This window comes from Vidua chalybeata, chromosome 2 (genome assembly GCF_026979565.1).
Source record: "Vidua chalybeata isolate OUT-0048 chromosome 2, bVidCha1 merged haplotype, whole genome shotgun sequence".
Lineage (NCBI taxonomy): Eukaryota > Metazoa > Chordata > Aves > Passeriformes > Viduidae > Vidua > Vidua chalybeata.
This window is the reverse complement of record NC_071531.1, coordinates 101,122,141-101,144,887: the sequence shown is the minus strand read 5'-3', so window position 1 is coordinate 101,144,887 and position 22,747 is coordinate 101,122,141. Positions and strand designations below refer to the sequence as shown.

Below are 22,747 nucleotides of genomic sequence, written 5' to 3'. Positions count from 1 at the left end.
CGCCGACCGCCATCCTCGGGCCCGGCGGGGGCCGGGGCACCGGGGGCAGGGGCGGGCCCGACCCGGGCCGGCGGGGGCCGGTCTGTGCTCGGGGAGGGGAGGCGAGGCGAGGAGGGGGCGGCGGTGGCGCGTGTGGCGGCGGCGGCGGGCGGGAGGGAGGAGGAGGAGGGCGGCAGGGGCGCGCCGCCCGGGGCTGATTGGCCGCCCCGTTTATAAGAGGTGCCCGGCCGGCACGGCGAGGTTGTTTGTCGGCGCTGGGGAGTTTGGCGGAGCCGCGTGTGGAGCCGTCGGAGCGGAGCGGAGCTGCGATGCGTCGCGCCAGCCGAGACTACACCAAGTACTTGCGCGGCTCCGAGGAGCTGGGCAGCGGCGCCGCCCACGAGAGCGCCCCGGCGCCGCCGCCGCCCCCGCCGCCCGCGCACCCGCACCCGCCGCCCGCATCCCGCTCCCTCCTCGCCGCCCTCGTCCTCCTGGGGCTGGGGCAGGTGGTCTGCAGCGTCGCCCTCTTCCTCTACTTCCGAGCTCAGGTAAGCGGGAACTGGCGCGGGCGCTTCCCGCGGAGGCAAGTGCGGCCGTCTCGCACCCTGCGGGAGATGGCAAGGCCCTCGTGTCCGTGCGATCGAGGGGATAAATTAAAGAAAAACAAAACAAAAAGTTTTAGAGCACACTTATCTGTCTCTGAAGCTGATCCAGTTCTGAGAGGAGTCGGGCCAATGGGGTCGCAGTGCCCTGCCCAGCGTCTGCTGGCCCCGATCACTGGAGCTGCTCAAAACGAGGGGTTCCAGGTAGCGCTCCGGGCATCGGGTGCATTTTGGGGTACAGGGCTTCGCCGCGAGGTTGGATATGAGGGGTTCCCTAACTCGAGAAACAGTTTAGTCATGATCCTTCACCTGAAGTCTTGCAAGGGCTTTTGGTTTTTAATGATCTCAGTTTTCCACTGGAGAGAATTTTGGCATTGGGTATTAGACAAAGGTTCTTCACCCAGAGGGTGATTGGGCACTGGAACAGGCTCCCCAGGGAAGTGGTTACAGCACCAAGCCTGACAGAGTTCAAGAAGTGTTTGGACAATACTCTCAGGCACATGGTGGGATTTTTGGAGATGGTGCTCTGTGGGGTCAGGAGTTGGACTCGATGATTCTTGAGGGTTCCTTCCAACTCCGCATAATCAATGATTCTGTGACATGTCTGAGGTCTTTGGCTGCCTTAAATGTTTCACCAGCAGGAGAAATGGCTTTAAGGACAAAAAAAAAATCGTCATGCAACACCACTCGTGATGGTTTGTCACTCAGGCTGCGCAGGGGCGCTGCAGAGGAGCTGGGTCTGTGTGCACGTGGGCATTGGCCAGAGGTGCCTGCCGCAGCTCAGGAGCTTTTTCTGGGATTCTCGGGATTTCTGGGAGAGAGCCGCACCTCACCTGCCAGGCCTCAAGTGTGCCGGGATGCCTCGGAAGAGGCAGCGGTGCGTGCCGAGAGGAGCGCGGGGAGGTATCGCTGTGGGGGCAGATAAGGTGATGAGCGGTTGGGTTTTCGGAGAGAAGAGGAGTCTGCTTCTTGGAAATGGCTCGGCTGCCTGAATTCCCTCGCTGCTGCAAAGCTGAGCCCTCTCGGAGGAAGTGGGGACCTGCCAGCTAGTTGGTTCTCAGGACTAGGTGTTAGATTTCTGCTTGGCTTTATTGTCGGATGCTAGCTAGTTCTGTTGATGTGGGTCTGACTGCCGTCATGGAAGTGGTGCTTCTGTTGTGTGTACTTTTCATTTGAAGTCGGCAGAGACTGGAAACCTGATCCTTTCGGTTTACTTTCTAGGTAGAGGCACTTGATCTGAGGTAGCAGGCTGGATTTCTTAACTAAGTGCACTCTGAAAGCAGGTGTTGCACAAGTGTATACCTGCTTAATCAGATGAGTGACTGTCAAATATACAGTAGTGCTGCTGATAATTTATTATGCAGACTAATTCATATTTTCTTACTGACAATGGCTTTGTGTTTTCCATTTTTCAAAAAATAAAATGTAACGGCAATACAGCACTTAGTTAATCATAACTTGTATATTTCAGAAGAGTGACATCTAATTTCTGGGACTCACTGTTAAGTAGCTTAAAGCTACTTGTTTGCTTGACAGCGAAATAAATTAATGCCTGCTTCAACTTGTGACAGGGGAATGTTTTTCACTCCAGATGTTTATGAACCTGAAAAGACATTCTTGTCAAAACATAGCTCAGAGATGCACAGCTGTACATTCATTAGGGGGCTCGAGAGCCATTGCAATCAAAACAACTTATCAAAGTGTACTCCCTTATAAAAGACTCTTCCTGATAGGTACATGTCAGGGTTTCATGTGTGACTAACAAAGGGTAAAAAGAACCATAATGGCTATTTTTCTTCTGCTTCCTTGATTTAAAAAATGGCATGGTTCAGTTGTAACTCTGCATTTGACAGCTTAATTCTCTTGCTAGTTTCTTGTTCTTTTAGATTTGGAGTAGTGCTATTGAATGGAGTCTTTAATAAATTTGAATTTCTAAAATATCTACAAGAGGTGATATAACTCAATGTAGTCTTGACTGAAGTAATTGTCTAAAAAGTTTTAATGTAAAAAAATGTCATCAATGGAAAATAGACTAATAAGTATGTGCTTGAATTAAGTACATAATTCAGTATAAGGAGATATGACAATTCATATTTGTTCACCATTTCTAATTGTGAAATAATATAGATGGAAAAACATAGTAGGTCCTGCAGCAGTTAGTTCTTATTTCACGCTCTTAGAGAGTTACTTTATTTAAACGGGACATGATCAGGCCTCTTTCTTTTGAAAAGATTTCTGTGAAGTTTGATTTTATTAAGCTACTTCAATTTGGCCTTTTCAGTGTAAATTTCAGCTATCTAAGTTTGTACTTTAATAACAGAACTTAATTATTTTTAATTAATTTTGTTGAAATAATGAGGTGTTAGTAGTAGAAGCTGTGCATGAAAAGATTTGAATTGTTTGCTTGGTAAATTAAGCAAATGTGAATTAGAAAGATTTGAGTATATAGGCTGATATTAAGAAATTCTATATTTTAGAAGCTCTTTAAAACCTTATCTAAGTGTCTGAGTAAACTCTGACTCAGTTTTACCACTCACATTTTGTCTGTATTTGCATAAATTCGTTTGGGCTGGATCATGACATGGTATAAGCTGAGACAATAGCTGAGGTTTTGGTTTTTCCTTAATTTTGTTTATTTTGTGGCTTGAGCATTAGGAATTTCACAAGACACATAGCTAAGACTGACACTAAGTTTTCACGGGTAAACACATGTTTGTGGCCAAGAAATAATGCAGTGCCATGCAAGTGAGACAATGAGCTGGTATGTTGAAAAAGAAAGAAAAAAAAAAAAAGGCAACAAGTTTGAATTTTACCAGTATTCTCATAATAGTGTACTGAAATGTAAAAACATTAGCATGTTTTATCTTTGCTTTTTGGTCTATCCTGTGCAGTGTACTGAATCCAAGAAATTAAACAATAAAAAAAGGTATCAGTCTTAAGCATTTATTTTGCCTAAACTTTGAGGAATATTTTCTCATTATAATGCCATGAAAATCTAAAGATACTCAGAGCAGCTGGAGGTCATCACTCGATAGACACTCATGCATAGCACAAGGTGAGAAAAATATTTTCTTTAACTTTCACTGATAAATTCTGAGGTTTAGTCTCCAAAAGCTTAGCTTTTAAGCTCTTCTTTCTGGCCCATTTCCTTAGTGCACTTAGATTTCAAAAGAGTAGGAATCTGGTCTGACACTGACTGAGCTGGAGGGCAGTGAAGCAAATTGAAAGTGCTCAAAATGAAATGTGGTGGCTGAGTGTCTAATGCCCACAGTTTAAGCTAGACCTCCAAGAGTGTGCACTTTTCCCATTAAAAAAAAAGTTTGTACACATTTCAAGTATTCTACCAGATTGAAGAGTTCGCAGTTGAATAAATGGTGACCTGAAAGCCCAGTTTTTATTGTCATTTCATGCTTATGTGGAATTCTTGTGGTATGTTTTCAAACGATTACCTTTCAGACTTCAGATGAAGTTTTCTGAGCATTGTGGCTAACAGAAAAAACAGCTTGCTGGGGATCATTAACATCTTTCAGAAGCCTGAAAGGTTCCTTCTTGGTGCTTAAGAAGGGTCATGGAGTGCAAAGTGATATTTGATAGTCTGGAAAGTGGTTTAAGTTTGAAAAGAAGTACAAGTATAGATTGTAAACATTTATTGTAAGGCGTAAGTATTTAATGCAATATTGTAACAGTGCATAATTGTTGCAAAATTTAATAGTAAAGGTGGGTGAAATGTATTGTATCTTTTAAAACCAAACTGAGTCTTTTTTACAATAGAAAACTGGTTCTTAATTCTGTAAGTTGAGCCATGATGCTGTAATTCATTTTGGCTGCCCTGAAGTGGCTGAATAGAGTTCAGAAATGCAACTAGAATGATGAGAGCTGCTGAAAACTGGGGCAATGAACAGTTTGACCTGATTTCAAGGTCGGGCAAAGTGGATATTAAAAATAAGCTAGTTTAATTCCTCTAGGGTATTTAGGATACTTCACACTTTATAAAGCTTTCTCCTTTATTTGTGTTTGCATCTTGATATTTCTTCCAGATATTAGATTTTGGTACTTTTTGCTGAAGGTGCCCTGCCCTGCAAGTTAGCAAGCTGCTTCTGGTATTTCATCATAATTTTCTCATTCTTTAGAAGATCTTCTCAAAACATGTCCTTGGAAGTTTTTTTGTGCATCACTACTTCCCCAGTTTTGATCTCAGTGCTCGGTAATGCTTGTTTACAGCCATGGCAGTTCAGTGCATGTTCTTTGTAAAGACTTACGATGCAGGATTTCTGAGAAGTCCTTTTCAGGCAAGTGAGCTGATTTTCATAGTTAAATGTAGTGAAGACTATTCTTGAAGGTATTCTTTGAAAAAGGTGAGGGCAACAGGTGGGTTAGTTAGTCCCAAGATCAGAATTTCCTCTTACCAAACAGTAACTCTGGAGACTTGCAGTTTTTGTCAGGGTGGGCTGCACAACTCCAAGCTGCTGAAACCATCAGCTGCAGTGTTTCCATTAAGCCTTCAGTCTTTCACCTGTAGGTGCAGAGATGCTGGATTTCTGTCTTAAGCCTTGAGCAGATAAACTGTAATCTGAGCAAGGGATTCTATGCAATCTGCTGTTACTGTTGTGATACAGTATTGTGTGACACATTTGAATGATGGCTCATAGCAATGAGTCTATGCTGGCATGATTTGTCATGTTGGACACTCAGGCCTTTACAAGTTTCATGATCTTTGTGCTATAAGACTTAGTCTTCTTGCCTGTAATTCAGAAGATGTGTTTTAATAAATCCAAAACTGGGATAGTAGTCTCTGCCTAGTAGAATTACTGATACAAATTAGTATGTATTGCCAGTTATTTGCTGTAGCTTTCTGTGTTCTGTTCTATGATTTGTGTAGAGGGGAGAAGACTCAGATATCCAGATCCTGTTAAGAGACATCAATCCGGTCTCTAACAATCCCACCATGAGAGGTTACATTTGAAATAATGGGTCCTATTTTGGGTCCCTTGGTACCAGAAGTATATCAACAAACTGGAAGGTGTCCAGCAGAAAACCACTGTGACAGGTAGGAGCCACAATGTATAAAAGAATGAAGAGCTGGATTCTGTGGCAAAGAACAGACTAAGGTGAGGGAAGCTAATCACTGTTTTTAGCTACTTAAAGACAGGCTTTTAGAAGCATTCAGCAAAAACAAGAGGCACAGTCATAAATTGCAGCAAGGAGAGCTGTAGCTGGATGTAAAAACCAAGGATTTTTTTTTTTTTACACACTAGAAGTAGTGAAGTTTTAAGACAGTTTGCCCAGAGAAGCTGAAAGTTTTCCCCAAAGCTTGTCTAGAAAAGGCCTTAACCCACCTGGCCCAAGTTACAAGTTGGCCCTGCTTCAAGCAGAGGCTGGAGTAGAGATGCCCAAAGGTACCTTCCAACCCAAGTCATTCAGCATTAACTGTCTTTTAGCAGCTGTTGGTAAACATTTTGTGCTTATTTTTAATTTTAGTTTACAGTTGATTTTCTGAATTCTGAATACAAGTGGAATATAGTGCGAGAGTTGCTTAAGAGTGCAGTTTTACAGTCAAAGCTAGTGCTGCCCTCCTGATACTTCATTCTTATGCCTATCCCTGTACTGACTCTGATGCTTGTCTGATATATCTGGAGTGACTTGGTTTTGGGGAACTAATCTTAAAGGAAATTAAGCCAGCAAAAATTCCTCCCTTGTTACTGATTTGGAAGAGGAGACTGAAATCCAGAAATCAAATTCTGTGGTGAAGGGGGTGAGAGCAGAAAGATGCTAGTTTAGATCTCCTTATGCAGTTAATGAGGCTGCACTGCACTAGCTGACTTCAGAAGTCATTAGTGTAGGTTTTTTAGCACTTAATTCATAGAGCTGCAATGGCTATATACAGATTTTCTTCGGGGACTCAGCTGTGTCAGGCCGTCACAGGAAGATGTTACTGCCTCCAAGCCATTCTGTAACTCATCACTACCCCTCTGCTCAAAGCTGTGGCGTCTTATGGTCTTCAGGTGAACCTTCTATGACCTGTTTCACTCCAAATCTGCAGGGATGACTGAGACAGCTAAACCAGGCTACAGGATCTGATACTGGTCTGAATGAATTGGGCAAAGAGCTTTCCATCTGGAGACTTGAGCAGAAGGATGGTGACGGAGGAGGCAGCATTTGGTATTGCTGTCTGTGCAACAAATGTCTCTCTGCTGTGTGTTACTACTGGATGGCTGCCTGGGTGGTGTAGACTTTAATTCAGCTCTGTAATCCTAACCTTACAGTTTTACGTTAACTAACTTTTTGGGAGGGGGGTTAGGGAGTTGAATTTATGTTCTGTGAACAAATGATATGCTTGATTCACTCTGGCTGTTTTGTATTGTGAAAAACTTCCTTTTGATATGCTGTTTTGTTCAGCTCTGTGTTAAAGGAAACTGAACACTAGGGTACTGTCCATAATGTCTTGATATTTTTTGCATTGCAATTACAAATAACCTTTTGTAATTCTCAGGTAAAAGTATTTTTTCCAATTAAGAAAGATAGAAGTAAGTGTTCGTTAATAGACCAGCTGATACAGTTATAGAACCTAGGCTAAGAGTTTGAGCCTTCTTTAAGCCTGAAGTAAAAGCAGAATAAATGCAAGTTGAGAACAATTTCTGAGAGTCCTAGGCCATCTCTGAAAGATAGTTGTTAATCTCTTCAGTGTAAAGGATGTGGAGTATGTGAAAAAAGGGTGAAATAGTTTAAATAGTTTTTGTGCAATAAAATTCTATTGCGGTACAATCCTAATCCTTGGATTGTCTTCCAATTTATCTAAGTGATAGAATGCAGGATTTAAAAATATATTTAATTCAGTCACAAAGGTTGATTGATAAAAATGTCTTGCAGGTACTCTAAACTTACCATTCCTTGTCCAATGATGCAGAGGTTTCTTGTGGTGCAGTTTAATCATCTTTTGGTCTTTAACTTTTGCTGTCTTGCTGTCTTTGTGACTATTTCACACAGCAATATCTCTTGCCACTGTCATGGCTTAATCCCAGCTGGCAACTGAGTCTCAGACAGCTGCTCACTCCCTGATGGGATTCTGGAGAGAATTGGAAGAGTAAAATTGAGGACTCACTGGTTGAGATAAAAAAAAATTAAAAGGTAAAGAAAAAGCTGCACACACAAAGGAAGAAGAATGTGAAGGCAGGTGTTTAGCCATCCCTAGGACAGCAGGGCTCTACCACACATAAAGTGATGTGGGAAGACAAATGCCATCATTGCAAATGTCTCCCCTTTCCTCCTTCTTCCCCCACCTTTATATACTGAGCATGATGCCACATGGTGTGGGGTATCCCTTTGGCCAGTTCTGGTCAACTGTCCAGGCTGTGTCCTGTCCCAGCTCCTCTGTCCAACTCTCTGTCTGGTGGGGTGGGAGGCAGAAAAGGCCCTGACTCAGCTGCAACAAACACATCCCTGTGTTACCAACACTGCTTTGGTCACAAATCCAAAACACAGCCCCATACCAGCCACTGTAAAGAAAGCAAACTCTATCCACAATGAGCACATCCATAAAACAGCTTCAGTAATAGCTGACTGACAGCTTCAGTGATATAATTTCAGTGATAAAATGGTTTCAGAGATAACTTCTCCGTCTTCTGTTGAAAATGATGTGCTATACACACACACACATACTTTCCCCAAGTTTCTCTACTTGACATTCATGTGTCATCTTACAAACAATAGCTTTTGAGGTAGGATAGCTGTGTATATTTCCTGCTAAAATAACTGTGATATTGCCCTGAGTGCTTGAAATACAGAATTCAAACTTATTGGCTTTACCATAAGAGTGGGATTTATATTTAACTTTTGAAAGTCACATATCTAGTCTAAGCTAATGAAATAGGCAGCACCAGAAGATAATTCATTCTCCTATCTTGCATGTTTTTGGATGAAATAAACCCTGATGTTGGGAACTGTTTCTCTTGACACTGTTTATAATGAGAATTTAGGTAATAAACTTAGCCAGGGGCCAAATATTTACGTGGTTAAAAAGTCTCTAACATTTAGAACTGTGGTTGTGCTTACATTTTTGTTTCAGATGGACCCTACCAGAATTTCAAAAGAACATGCACACTGTGTCAGAACACTTTTTGGACACCAAGAAAGTACAGATTTGCATGATGCCTCCTTTGAAAGTCAAGAAGCGAAGTTAATGCCAGAATCCTGTAGAAGTGTGAAACAGGCTCTCCAAAGGGCTGTGCAGAGGGTAAGTGGCACAATGTGTTTCTTTATTTCATTGTCCTGTTGAAACTAAAACAATTTTTCTGAAATCTGTATTCAGAGGTAAGTTATATTAATTATTTCCTGGTGTTTGAGTAACACCTGATGTTTTATTCAGGATTGTATTGTATTTGCTGATGAATTTGGTAGTGGCTAACCAATTCTGTATTCAACATTTTATTTATTTTATTTTTCTTTTAAGAAAGGAAGACTTGAAGTTGTACTAAGAAAACTGAAGTTAGGTGATTAGCCTTTCTGACATTTGGGTGGGCCTGAACAGTAGTCATTTATGCTAACACTTGTATAGGTTTTCCAGATGCTCATAACAGGTGTCAATTCCACATTCTTTTCAAGGGAATCTTCCAAACAAGATTCTCTTACATCAAGATCATCAGCAAGCAAAATATTGCCTGAAGGAAAAGGAGATAGCATTTGCTCTCATTTGCTCTTGTTTCTTACTCTGGAGTCCAAAATGAGGGTCAGTTCCTGCTTTGGTTTTGCTCACTTTGCCAGTTCTGTGTTCTATGCGGGCCATTCTCACACTGGCAGAAGATCTACTTGGCTGTAGCATGATAACTGGGTGGTCTTTATCCAGGAATTGAGAATGACAGGTTGTTCCCAAACACAAATGACAAAAGAAGTCAACCCTAATGAAGAAGCCTAGGCAAGCTGGAAGTATGCCACAATCTCCTTTCACTGCAGTTACTGCTTTTGATCTCTTTTTGTGTTCATGATAGTGTTTAGTGCTAATTATGGGCTGTGTAACAGATGGATGTCTGCTATGGTATTTGGTTTTTCTGGCTTATCAGGCCCCTTACAGCTTTACTGCCTCAAATCTTCACAGGACTGGCAGTTTTTCATTAAGGGTACTACATTAGATTTGAGCTGAACTCACGTGTGCTTTAGCATGAACTGTACTTGAGTTAAATTTACAGCATTTGAGTTGTGCTAATATGATGTTTGGTTTTAACATAGAACTCTAAGTGACAGATCTTTTTGTGAACAAAACACAGAGATGTAGGAGTCTATGTCTTGTCCCTTTTGCTAGCCACCTCCTTCAAGAGCTTAAGGGGGAAACAAAGGGTTATGTCTGTAGGATTAGTTCTTTCCTCCTGCATTTTTTAGAACCTCTCATGCTGCACCTACATATGTGCTGTGTGCTGGGCTGCTCCTTCACTCATGACAGAGGAAGGAGCTTGTTACCGTAAGTCAATGGGGAGCCCTGTGTTCTGGTCTTTTGCTGCTGGTTACTCAACAAAGGCACTGGCTTTAGCTGAGGCTTTATATCCTGCCAGTCTGGATGGAGGTTAAATGCTGCAATGTCTGTGGCTGGGATAAGTAGTGAGTAGGGATAGCTTTTTTGGCTGATCACCATTAGTTTGAGAACAATAAAATTTCCCTTGCCAAAGTAATTAGACTCTGAATTTCCTTTGAATGCAATGGAGCTTATTAAGCAGCTGCACCAGTGGTCTGGATGCTTTGTCATCTTGTATCAATGACAGAGAAAGAAATAGATAGGAAGGTGGTGACCTGAGGCTTTTTACATCTTTTTTGGTACATCAGAGAAGTGAAAGTAACAGTGTCAAGGCAGAATTATACTTTATCATTATAAGTCTGTAAATACTGCCTTTCAGTCATCCTGCTACAATGAAGAGCAGAGGTGCAGCTATAACTTGCTTGCAGTTGCAGGCACTCCTTTGTGTGTGGATCCAGCTAATGTGACTTAAAGGAGGTTTCCTGTTGTCTCTGCTTTCTTCACTTTCCTTAAGGAGAATCTAAATAATCTAACTTATGTCTGTTTTAAGAACCAGTATCCTTATTTGAACTGGCAGCATGCTAAGTGACTAAAATGGAACACTTCAAAATACCATTTATGTTTTTTGGTTTTTCAATATATTGTCTTCTGCAATTCAAGCTGTTCAGGAAATGAAAATAGACAAATTTCTTTTGCTCAGGTTTATGGTCTGGTTACAGCTTCTAGCTTCCTGTGCCAGTTCTTATCGGTTTTCTTTGCACACCTCTAGACAGAGTGCTTAAATGTAAAGCAGAGATTGATGTTGAAAGTGGAAGTGCTCTTATGAAAACCAGTGTAATAGGGCTGCAAGATCCAATCTAGAAATATGTGTCACCTGAAAAAATAACGATTTTTCTTTTAATCAGAATCTAATGATTGATTCCTTAACACATTCTGCGATAAAAATTCTGCTTAAGGAGCATATAAACTTTCAAGCAGACAAATAATATACTTTCCTAGCCAGCCTGTTTGCTTAATTTTTTTTCCATGTAACCCTAAAAAGCTTTTGGCAGTCCAGATGCTCTAACCACAGTCCTTATGAAGTCTGTTATGAGCCTGAAGTAGAAAGGACTACAAACATATCTTGGGTCAATCCATAAGTAACTTTGTTTGGCAGTGCTCCCAGGTTCTAGCTGCTTGTGGAGTTCAGGCATAAGCTGTTCTCCCACATGGCAGCAGAGTGCTTTGCTAGACCTCCAGGGCAGCATTTATAAAGCGATCTATATACTTAGCAGACGTTTAAAGAGCACATGGTTATGGACCAAGTCAAGGTTTCACAAGTGATTACTGTAAGTTGTTAAAATTTCACCTACAATTTTGTAGGTTTCTAGTCTACAGTCTTACATGCCTTTTTTTTTTTTTTCTGCAAGCAGTAGACTACTCATTTGGAGAGAGGTTTTATTGCTAGTCTCTAAACTACAGTCTGATGAATATAGGCTCATGTACTTTCTATTTTACTTCCTTTCTGATTAGCATTCTTCAAATTGCTGAATTTCCGGCAAGAGAATCAGATACTTCTTCCTGGTATCAGCTATACTTAAAGCTCTTGGTAATAAAAGAATCAAGTACATAAAGAAGCTTTAAGACCACATCTGAAGCAATAAGTGAGCGTCCAGAAGTTCTCTTCTCATTGGTCTCAAAAGGGTACTTAGAGCTTCTCAAAGTAGATACTGAGATATTTAGATAAAAGCTGAAGGAGACTAAAAACCTTTCACAGATGTCATGTCTTCAGGTGTAGCCTTGTCACTGCATCCTCAGCATTGGACAGAAGTTCAAGAGCAGCAGTTATTTCTGCCGCCTGCTATGGATGAGGTAGAGAGCAGTTCCTAACTTTCCAGGCACTTAAAACATGATTTTTAGCTTTAAAATGAGAAAGTTTTGGAGCTTCTTAGTGGCCTCTTAATTTTTTTTTTTTTGGTTGAAGGGAAGACATGTTTTTCATTTTTGTGACTAACTCCTTGTCTGTTGTTTAAACAGTGAGTGTGTGGAGGAGGTTGGAATGTGGGAAGCTGGCCAGCAGAGTTGACTTGGTGGGCAGTGAGCAAATGACAAAGGTGTACAAGTGCAGCTTGTCATAAGATTAAGAGTGGGGTGATTTTTGTGTACAGTTCTGCTAAAAATAACTGAACAGCTTGGTATCACATACGCTTCTGAGGATGGCAGTCTTAAGAGAAGTTGCTGGTAATGTTTTGTCAGCAGTTTTCATGCCATTATAGCAGTGTCTTAGTCACGGGTTCTGTTGAGCTGTTTCTGCCTCCTTAATGAGCCTCTGCATTTTTAAGTATAAGACACCTAAGAACATGCAGGAGCTAGAAAATGCAGTTGATACTTCAGTAATTTGAGAAATCACAGCTCTTAGTTTCTTGCAGTAAGAATACCAGGGGATTTTATAATCCCATTAAGAGGCTACCTTCAAACATCCACTGAAAAATGTTCTTCAGGGTCAGAAGAAAATACATAGTTAAATGCTTTTCTAAGGTAGGTTGTGTATCAGCACCTTGGAACTGTATGAACATCAAGTAAAAAAAAATCAAGAAGTGTTTAACTGCTTATTCTTTATGAGGAAACCTACAACTCCATATCTGTTTTATAGGGACTAATTAATGTGTTTTGTCTTCATTTTGGAAGTTGGGGCAACATAACAGAAAGAATATCAAACTTTCATGAGGCTGGTCAGAATCAAGTAAAGAATTTGACACTAGTCCGGAGCTTAGAGAGTTGCTGGAGGATTTTGTTTTCTGGCCACAGTTTAACCTTCTGGTCCAGTGGTAGGCTCACAGAAGAGTCAATGAACAATTGGCTCAAACCCCCCAGCCTTGGGGTTGTTAGTGCCATGATCTAACCAGTTGAGGTAATCATGAATTCCAGACAAGGAGAGTTGTGGACCCAAGTCCTCCTGGGTAGCTGTCCTGCTTACTGAGTGGTGAAGCTGCAGATGAACAGCACCACCACCAGTTAGAAGGAGAGGAGCTCAGACTGATTTCATGAAGTCATTCTGTGTGGAACATGAGCTGAGTCAGGCTGCTGGGTTTCAGAAGGTGAGATATTCAGCTGCTTAAGCTAGAGCATCTTTGGAAATGTGCAGAAGCAGAACAGAATGCTCCTAAGAAAAATGTAAGTTAAAACTAGACTAGCAGTCGACCAATTCAGGGCTTTCAAGGGCTGAGCAATTATCAATCATGGGATTTTTCTTTTTTTTAGTACCAAATCTATACAGTAGGAGATTAAAATGTACATGATTCTTTTTGGATCTGCTCAGTAGGCTTTCCAGGCAAGGACACTATCACATCCTCCATCCTCCCAAAGGAAAGGATATTAAAACAAACTCCACAACTGAGAAGTTTCCAAAGAAAGCAAGAAGACAAACATGTCTCTCCTTCAAGGGAAAAAGGGTTGGGATAGGTGAGCTGCAATAATTTCTGAGAATGTGGTCCATCTCCCAGGCTCTTCTTGCCTTACGTCCTGTTCTCTTCAAAGGCTTTTGTCATTTTTCACAGTACCTTGTATTTGCATTCTCTTGTCATCTTCCTATTTCCTACTCGTGTGGCTAGTGGCTGATGTTGACATGCAGCTCCTAGAACTGAACTTCATTTTCATGCTCCTAGAACTGACATTGAAGTAGGAAGATCAGAGAAGCAAAGTGAATGTAAATACAGGAAGTCAGTGTGAGTTTTGCTGCTTTTGAAGTTGTGATTCTTCTGCTTTTCTTCTCGTCTTTACAGAAAAAAGCATCTTCATGATTCTTATCCATGAAATCAGCATATCTCAGCTGAAGTATTATGCTTTGATAGTCATACTACAACTTCCACACTGCTGTGGCTTTTCATTTTGGTTTAACATTTAAACATCTACTGAAAGGGGAAAGTGAGAGTAATAAATGCACCAGCCAAGGCACTACATATTTCACTGTGGTTGCAAAACTTCATAAAAGCAGGACTTCAGGTGTTTTCAGAGCAGGGTTTCAAATTCTGAAACACCCCAGTGATTGAGAGCACAGTGGGACTTTGCTGATCTCGCCAAATCTGAGATGTATTTCATATACATGATTGAATCAGGCAAACAGCAGTGTGTGTGGCATAAAGATGAAATAAAGGACCACTCCTAGGTTCAAAGAGGACATGACTTGCTATCTTCAGCAAAATGTTTCCTTTTACTAAACATCTTCTTGACAGCTCCATGGTATGAGGTATTCAGAATAACAAACATATTACCCCTGTTTTTTTAGAAAACAGATAGTTATGGTGAAAAGGAAGACAGAACTGAGGGTTGAGCTTAATACTAAGACTCAGTCTAGGCTTGTAACAAGAACAGGCTGCTTAAATTTTGAAATCTGCTGTTTGTATCTTTTTCTCAAGAGGAGTACAGGTGTGAATGATTAAAAGCAAAGCTTTTTGTGGTGCCTGATGCCTGCATTTTGTGCTGTTCTTGGGTCTGGGTGGCATAGTTCTCATTCATGTTAAAATTTATCTGCAGCTAAGAATTACATACTTTTGAAGCCTGGCACCCAGTCCCTTTGGTCCAGTATGGATTATACTTAATCCTTCAGTTCCTGCATACCTTGTTAGAAGTGAGCCTTCATTGTAAAGCCTTGTAGTGTTCTCTGTTGGTGGCCAGTGGTGAGGCATGGAGGTTTTCATTTACCTCATCACAAATGAAATTCAGAGTTTAGCTATCCTTAGTTGTTAGAGTGATTAAACACTAGTTCCTGTATAAAAATGCCTCCTCCTTTGCCTTTAGACTCCAAGTAATTAAATCAGTTCATAAATTCCATTGTTGGATGTGATGCCTTCTTATCAATTATACTTAGAGAAATATTCCATGTACAGTAAATAGAAAAGATTTTAAATGTGCTGTCACCACTACAGTAGATCGTACAGTGATCATACATACTAGCATTTCTATCCACCTTTATTAGAATTACCAAATTACTAGATGTAATTTGATTGTGTGTGCCTGTTACATAAATTATCATATTTACATGATTCATATCCCAGACATCTGAATGTGCTGCAGGTGGAAGTGTCCCCAGATAAATGCACAGAGTATTGTTAAGTGTGCAGACTAAACACTGTTACAAAACCAAGAAAACATCAAAGCAATGTCTCCTTCTCATTTTAGGAAGTCCAGCGTGCTATGGGAAGAACGCCACCAAGACCAGAAAAAGGTAGGTGTTGGTTTATGAATAAGCAATATTTTAGTTCCACTAAACTTGTCTTTTTGGGATAATGCAATTTTTTTATCTCTAGCTGCAATGGAGGCATTAGGACTTGAGCTGTACAAGAGGAGCAAACCTGAGAAGCAGCCATTTGCCCATCTCATTATTGATGATAAGAATATTCCATCTGGTAAGTTTGATTTTTAAGTGAATACTTCCAATACAAATGTATTCCAATATAAATGTATTGAAAGTGAAGTATATTAAGATATTTCAGCAAAACATCAACAGACTGGGACTTCAGAAATGGCTTTTGACAGTGAGAATAAATTGGATGCATTAAAGAATTTCAGGTGCAGCAGGAGTACTGGTAAAAGGAGGATGGCTCCCCTTTGTATCAGTCTTGTGCTGATTTGAAATGGCCTTCATTTCAAATTGCCACTTTTCTTGACCAAACTCTTGAGGGGCAAATCCTGCCCCTTTGTGCTGTTTTCAGGTGGGGAAGGAAGATCTACATTGAATGCTCTCCTCTAAAGTTTCCCATTTTCCTTTGGCCTGTAGGGCCCATCAGGAGTTTTTCACTGCCACTAGACACCAGCCATGAGGATGCATGCATACATACAAGCATGTCCCAGCACAAACATTGCCCAAGCTACTGAGCAGGGGGAAGAAATTGTTCTTGTGGCTTTTATCTGCCCCTGTGGTAAGAGGATGGCATTCTTTTATCTTGCCAGAGTTCTTATTTTCTGCACACAAGTATTCAGATGGCTTTGTGAATATCCTTGCTAGTACAGTACCAGGGAACAAGACATGAGTCTGCCTTGAAACACTTTCCAGAGGAGAAGATTCATTCCTAACATTTTAAGATAATGTTAGAACAGTTTTAGTTTTTGCCCTGAGGCACTGTCAGTTAAGATTTTTTTTCTGTATTCTCAATGCTGTATTCTCAATAGTTGGTGTGGTATAAGTAAACCAGAGTTTTTTCTGAAGCTGTTAGGTAGAGGATCTTAAGAAGGGGTGCATTGATCACCACTGTCTTCTTTCTCTGAAGATTTATACATTCTGCAGGGCTGAACTCATTGTTAATTGAGCTATGCACATTGCTTTTTTGTTTTATATAATCAAACCAAAGGGGAATGGTGTGTTGAGACTTGAAATCTGAGATTTTAGCAGCCTGCATAGTAATACCTTGCTCTTGCTCTATTTAAAGACAAAGCACTTCTGTACAGCTTCTTGCCTGCAGGGATAGGATTCTTTCAAGTGCACTGACATTGCCTCAATCCAGAGCCTTATAGCAGAGAGCTTAAACAGCTTGTCAGATGGCAGTCAGAACTTCCACAAGCTTTCTTGTTAGCTCAAATGCCTCCTGACAATCTTCTATTTTAGTCAGATTTTGGCTTTGACCTACTTTTACAATAGGTCAATAGTAGAGGATTCAGTATCAATAAACTTGCCTTAGCATTTTATCTTTTGGAAGGTTTCAATTAATTTGCTAGTCATAGAAACAGATCACTTACCTGCAGAAGTGGAGTGTGTATCAGTGTTCCAGTCTGTGAAATCCACCTTTTTCTCTGTGGAATTTATTTGCTGCTTACCTGGATGGTGCTGTAGACTGTAATTTTACAACTGTAATTTACAGCAGCTGATAATTTTTACAACTGTGCATTGCTGCATTAACCTTCAAGGGTGTGGCAGAGAAGATTTATGGGTGATGGCCAGGGAGACATTGTTCTTTTTTTTGCTGCAGATCAGCTCCTTGACAATGTGATGAGCTGTTCATATATTCCCTTCTGATCTGGCTTTTGCCTCTTTCATAAGAGCATTGCCAGGAGTTAATCCATGAGCACAGCTTCTGCAGCCCTTGTGGGCATTGCAGCAGTGAGGGGCTGCATCCTTAGGGATAGCAGGAACCCTGAACCTGCTGGTTGTGAGGCACTTTAATATCATGCTCACTGGCATGAGGCAGTACCCACTTGGCTGGGTAGCACAGAGATTAGTGACAGGCATTAAAGAAAGAAAAATATGCCTGAGGGGTCACCAGAAGTTTTTCCTCTCCCATCTCGTTTTCTCTGACTGCAAATGGCAATTTCTATTTTCCTCCCCTGATTCTTTACCCTCCATGTCTGAAGTCTATCTTAATTGTTTTCTGCCATCCCTGAGTGGATAGATATGTTCTTAATATTTTGAGGTTCTCTACTGTCATCAAACTCATCCAGAATAAACAGTGCCAGGAAAAAAAAGTCTTCATTGCTGTCAAACAGGATTTTAAGCAGTTTTCTGCTGAACACCCTTCATGAAGGGGCACTGAGCAGTGTCTGTGAGAGAACATTTTGCTTTGACCTGGTTCACGATAATGTCAGGCCTCAAGTGGACTTTTGCAGCTGGGGGATAGTGCAAGGGAGGGGGGAAAATAACCCTTCTCAGATTCAGATTGTAGTGTCCCCACCTACCCTTTGGCACAGAAGCTGTAGTGGTTTGGCTTGCTGTGTGTTGCTGCCTTAGGTTAGAGCTGGATGCTTGCTGGTTGGTTTTTACCAGAGCTCACTATAAATGCTACCTAGGTTTTAAATGAAAACAGTGAATTTTGGTTTATAAATTGATTACAGAAATTAGTCACAGTTTCAAGGGGAAAATAGCAAACAGAAATAAATATAAATGTTAAATATATACTTTGGGGTGTGAATTGATACCTTTAGCTGTCTAAGGAAATGCTGTAGTATTCTGAGTTATTTACAGCTGCAGGTTTGACTTAGCTGCCCTTTGCCTCCAAAAGACTTTTCAGAGCAAACAGTACTTTGGTCCTTTCTTCAGGCTTTATTTATACCTGAAAACTACTAGGATGCAAACAAATTATCAAAACAGGTCTCCTTTCTCTTATGTTCCACTCACATCATCTTCCTTCTTGCTAATTAATTTTATTTAACTCACTTGTATTAGTCTTAGTTCAAGCTCACAAAAAAGAAAGATATTGTTTTTATTTATCTTCAGTTTTGACAAGAAGCATGCATTATCTTGAATTCTTAAATAAAGCTTTCTGCCCTGTCTGGAAGGCTATTTTGTTCATTATCCCCCAGCCACTTCCTTCCCTGTCAACAGGACTTAGCATGTGCTATTTTTCCAGTGGTTCCAAAGTAAATTATTTCCCAGAAGATACTGTATTGCAGCACTTTTGACTGTCCTATGGCTTGGGTTATGTGTCAGAGTTTCTGATACATAACATTCATGTACAGCAGATCCGGCACTTACATGCTCCAGTTTCCTGCACTTCCTGTGTTTCAGGGTGCTAATTGTTTTGATGTCTACAAATCTAGGTGTGTTACCACCAGAAGTGCTGAGAACCTGCTCACTCCTCCCACTGCAAGTTGCATGGCATAACTCCTACCAGAGCATCTTTGTGCTGTGCTGTTGGCTGTGGCACGTCTCTTCTGGAGCTCTGAATTGTGGCAAAATGCCTGTCTGCCTCAGCACACGCAATTATAGCGTTGTAATCTGTCTTGGAAGGGACTTCCAGAAGTTATCTGTACAAATCCTTTGCTCAAAACAGAGAGGGTCATCTCCCATCATCTCTTGGCCTGTTCCCCTGAGCATCCAAATAGTGTAAACAAAATTCACCCAGAGCCCCTCTCTCAATTACAAGCAACTGTGGCACCTATTTGCTTTCTTTTCCCTTCTTCAGCAGAAAAATCTTCCCACTGAGGATTTCTTCAAAATTGCAGCTTGGCTGGCAACTAAAAAGTTGACTTGTCAGGTAAATAAAATCTGCCTAGCAACTACCCAGTGTGCCACCAGGCAATCATGGCATGCCTTTCTATTCCATCATAGGTTTGCATTCCTGTCCTCTATCCAATATGCCTCTCCTCTGATCCAGGCAGAGATTTCTTGTCTGTCTTCCTCATCTTGAAGGGAATACTGTCCCTCCATGGGACAGTATTTTTCCCAGACTTAATGCTGTGCAGATGAAGCTCTGTAATTTCCTCAGCTGTTCCTGGTACTTCAGAGGTGCACTCCGGTACCCCTAACTCAGTATATTTTGCAGGTGAATAATTGCAGGCTAAGAGACTTAATATCTTGTTGTCTCTTCCAGTTAATTGATGGGTTTTGAATGGTTTTTTGGAGGCACTGCAGAGAAGATGACTTCTCTGTCTTGTTTTGCTTTCATAATTTCTACCTGGCTGCACTAGACCCATAGGGGAGCAGGTACTTGTGACCTGCCTTTGACAGTGCTTTTGCTTAAGTCTTTGTGGAAGAAAGTCAGAAGGCTTTTGTTTGGGCTGCTGCTAAAGTATTCCTCTCACATGGAAAAGCTGCTTGCCCTTGGCAGTTAGGGGAGATTCAAATCCCTCTGTTCCTACTTCCCTTCCCTTTCTGCACAGACCCAGACCAGGTGGGGTCCTGGGGCATGCCTCTGTACATGCTTGGAGCAGAGGGCACTGTGCCCTGCTGTGTGACATGGAAAGTTTGCTAAGGAAGGACTGTTTTGGTTTGATGTTGGAAGAATAAGGTACTGAAAGTTTCAAGCAGTCATTTAGATGCATGGGGAGGCTGAGGTGTGAAGACCTACGTGAACCCATGGCTGTGGGAGGCAGCAAGTAGAGTCAGTCTTGTGTGCTGAAAATTACTAATGGTTAGGGGGACAAGTTGGCCACCTCCCATCTGTTGTATTATGCCCTGGGTGTTACCCTGAATAACAGAATGTTAGTTGCTTGTGCCTATCAGGAGGTTTGTCATAAATACTTGAAGTGCTGTATGAAGTCTAGGCAACTTCGTATGTAGTACTAAAGATGCACAACTGTACTGACCTTTCCCCATCTTTTTGGTGTTATCAAATGAAAATATGTTTACTTTTCTACCACTACAGTTATAAGAACATAAAATATGGAAGGTTTCCATAAGCTTTCTCTTTTTGGAATTGCCAGTTCAGCATTTTTTCTGAATTTTAGTTACTCCTTGTCAACACCTACTTATTAAAGACATGTAACAAGTTTTTCACATTCCTCTCAACTAATTGTAACTTGAATAAAGTTTTAGGTGGAATGCAATGCCTGTGCAGAGCTTGTTGCATGTTTGCTTAGCATAATCAAACTATAGGCCAAGCAGTTCTTTTGTACCATAGTCCAGCAGGTGTTCTGCTGGGAGGGCACAGTTTTAAGTACAAAGCAAGATCTGGGAATGTATGGTGAAAAGGAGATGTTTTTAGGAATTTTTATCATAATTGTTTCATATTCACTTTAGCCTATAGAATTCCAGTTGCTATTGATTCTAAAAACATAACGCTTGCTTTCTAAATGTTGAGGTTTGTCAAATGTTTATAAATAATCTTTTTTTTTTTTTTTTTTTTTTTATCTCCAGGAACTCGCAAAGTGAACCTCACATCCTGGCATCATGACAAAGGCCAGGCAAACTTATCAAATATGACATTCAGTGACGGAAAACTAATTGTTAATCAAGATGGATTTTACTATCTTTATGCCAATATTTGTTTTAGGCATCATGAAACTTCAGGAAACTTGACTAAAAGAGGGCTTCAGTTGATGGTTTATGTGATTAAGACAAACCTTAAAATAAGGCGCTTTGATGTGTTGATGAAGGGAGGAAGCACCAAATACTGGTCAGGGAATTCAGAATTTCATTTTTATTCTGTAAATGTAGGGGGATTTTTTAAATTAAAATCCGGAGAAATGATAAGTATCCAGGTATCAAACCCATTGCTACTGGATTCTTCGCAAGAAGCAACTTACTTTGGAGCATTTAAAGTTAGGGATTTAGATTGAATCTTTCTTTAGTGTGATGAAAATTTTTTGAGTTTTTAGTTGTCCAAAAACAACTTGAAGAACTGAAAATCTTCTGCAACCCAATTACATCTGTATAAGCCATATATCTCTAAAGACATGTTTTTGTCCCATGCAAATTCCAGCAGAAGTCCTGAAAATATATGGAAGGGCAAAATGATACAGTTCTCCTGATGCAGTCTTTAAGCAGTTTTACTTCATTTGTCTCCAGTGGCCTCACTAGAGTCATTGTGCCTTTTGCATTGCTGTAGTTGAAATCAAAATAATTAATATCCTTGAGCTTCTGTTGCCAAGTTCTGACCTGATTACCTTTACTAGTTTTGGTGCAAACATAGAGCAGGACAGAACTTGGCTGCCAATTTGCATTTAGGGTTCCATTTCGCTTGGGTTGAGTGTTCTGACCCTGAGATATCAAAGGTTATGAAAGTGTGACTAATCCCATTGCATTTGATGTGGCTTTTCAGATGCTGAGTTAGGGCTGATTTTGCTTTGCTGGATTAGGATCGGAGAGCTCAGACCATGGCAGAAATGCGTTGGAAATCACTTAAACAGTCCAGGTTAACTGTTACCTGATTAATAGGGCCATTCCAGGAAGAAGGGACATCATCTGGCCTTGCAGTTCTAAAAAGTTAATTACAGGTCATGTTATTATTGTTGCACGGTTAATTGCAAATATAGATTGCCAAAATATGACGTGCCTTTAAAGTGTTACTTTGTGCCAGAACCTGCAAATACATTTTTTAAACAAAAAGTATGTATTTTTCTATTCTGTAATATCTAAAGTTATATTTCAGGTGTAATGTTTTGTGTAAAAAAAAATGTAAATTATATTGTCCTATAATATTTGATACAAAATATTTAAAATCTCTTGCTGTTTGTATATTTAATGTTTTAAACTGTTTTTATGTACAGACATGTTAAACTTATGCACTTTTTAATCCCAATGGGAAAAATGCAGCTATAAGAGATTGTTTGCAATTAGCAAATGTAATATATATATTTGTTCTTCTTAACTTAATACATTTCTTTTAAACTTAGCAGTATTAAGGGAGATGAAATCATACCAATGCCATGAGTAATTATACCAGAATGCTGGTCACTGGGTGCCTTTCAAACCTGGAGGGTAATTAAGCTGGCATGATGCAAAAATGAAATTTAAAAATAATACACAGTAAGCCCCAGAAATGTTTTAGGGGTATTTATAGTTATTGAACAGGCATATTTTCCTACAACAAAATCTGCCAATGTTAAATTCTGCAATTGAACAGTAACTTTTTTGCTTAATTTCCTGAAAAAGTGAAGCCTATATCATTGCATTGCCTGTTCTTGTCTCCCACTGTAGCTTTTAAAACTCTGCACCCTTCTGCCAGCTTTGGCAGATGAATGGCAGAGTTAAGAGATATTCTTGCAGGTTTTAGGAGGACAGACAGCTGAGAACACCTCAGCCATTTATACATTTGTCAGTGGCTGGCCACTGTTCATTTTAGCCAAGAGATTAACTGGGGAGACTCCTGCAGCGTGAGTTGTTGCTTGTACAGTGCTTGGCCAAGAGAAGGTGGGTGGATGGAATCTGAGGGAGGGCACGGGGGCCAGGGGAGAGGGCTGCAAATAATGAGGTGATATTTAGAGCACATCTGGGCAGGGGACATCAGCTTGTTGGGTAGGGGGATGAGGGAGTGTTTTG

The 22,747-nt window shown here is 40.7% G+C and overlaps 1 protein-coding gene across 1 annotated transcript; it reads left to right on the top strand.

The window, feature by feature from the left end:
- The first annotated feature begins 308 nt into the window (after positions 1-308).
- Positions 309-21,045, top strand: TNFSF11 (TNF superfamily member 11). Its single transcript, XM_053935909.1, has 5 exons — positions 309-527; positions 8,644-8,811; positions 15,238-15,283; positions 15,366-15,464; positions 20,624-21,045. Exons 1-5 carry the CDS (start codon positions 309-311, stop codon positions 21,043-21,045), a joined length of 954 nt encoding a protein of 317 aa, XP_053791884.1.
- The last annotated feature ends 1,702 nt before the right edge of the window (positions 21,046-22,747 follow it).

Coding starts and splice junctions, on each gene's coding strand:
- TNFSF11 (XM_053935909.1), top strand. CDS start 309: ATGCGTCGCGCCAGCCGAGACTACACCAAGTACTTGCGCGGCTCCGAG. Junction 8,812..15,237: donor TCCAAAGGGCTGTGCAGAGG/GTAAGTGGCACA, acceptor TTCTCATTTTAG/GAAGTCCAGCGTGCTATGGG. Junction 15,465..20,623: donor TGATAAGAATATTCCATCTG/GTAAGTTTGATT, acceptor TTTTATCTCCAG/GAACTCGCAAAGTGAACCTC.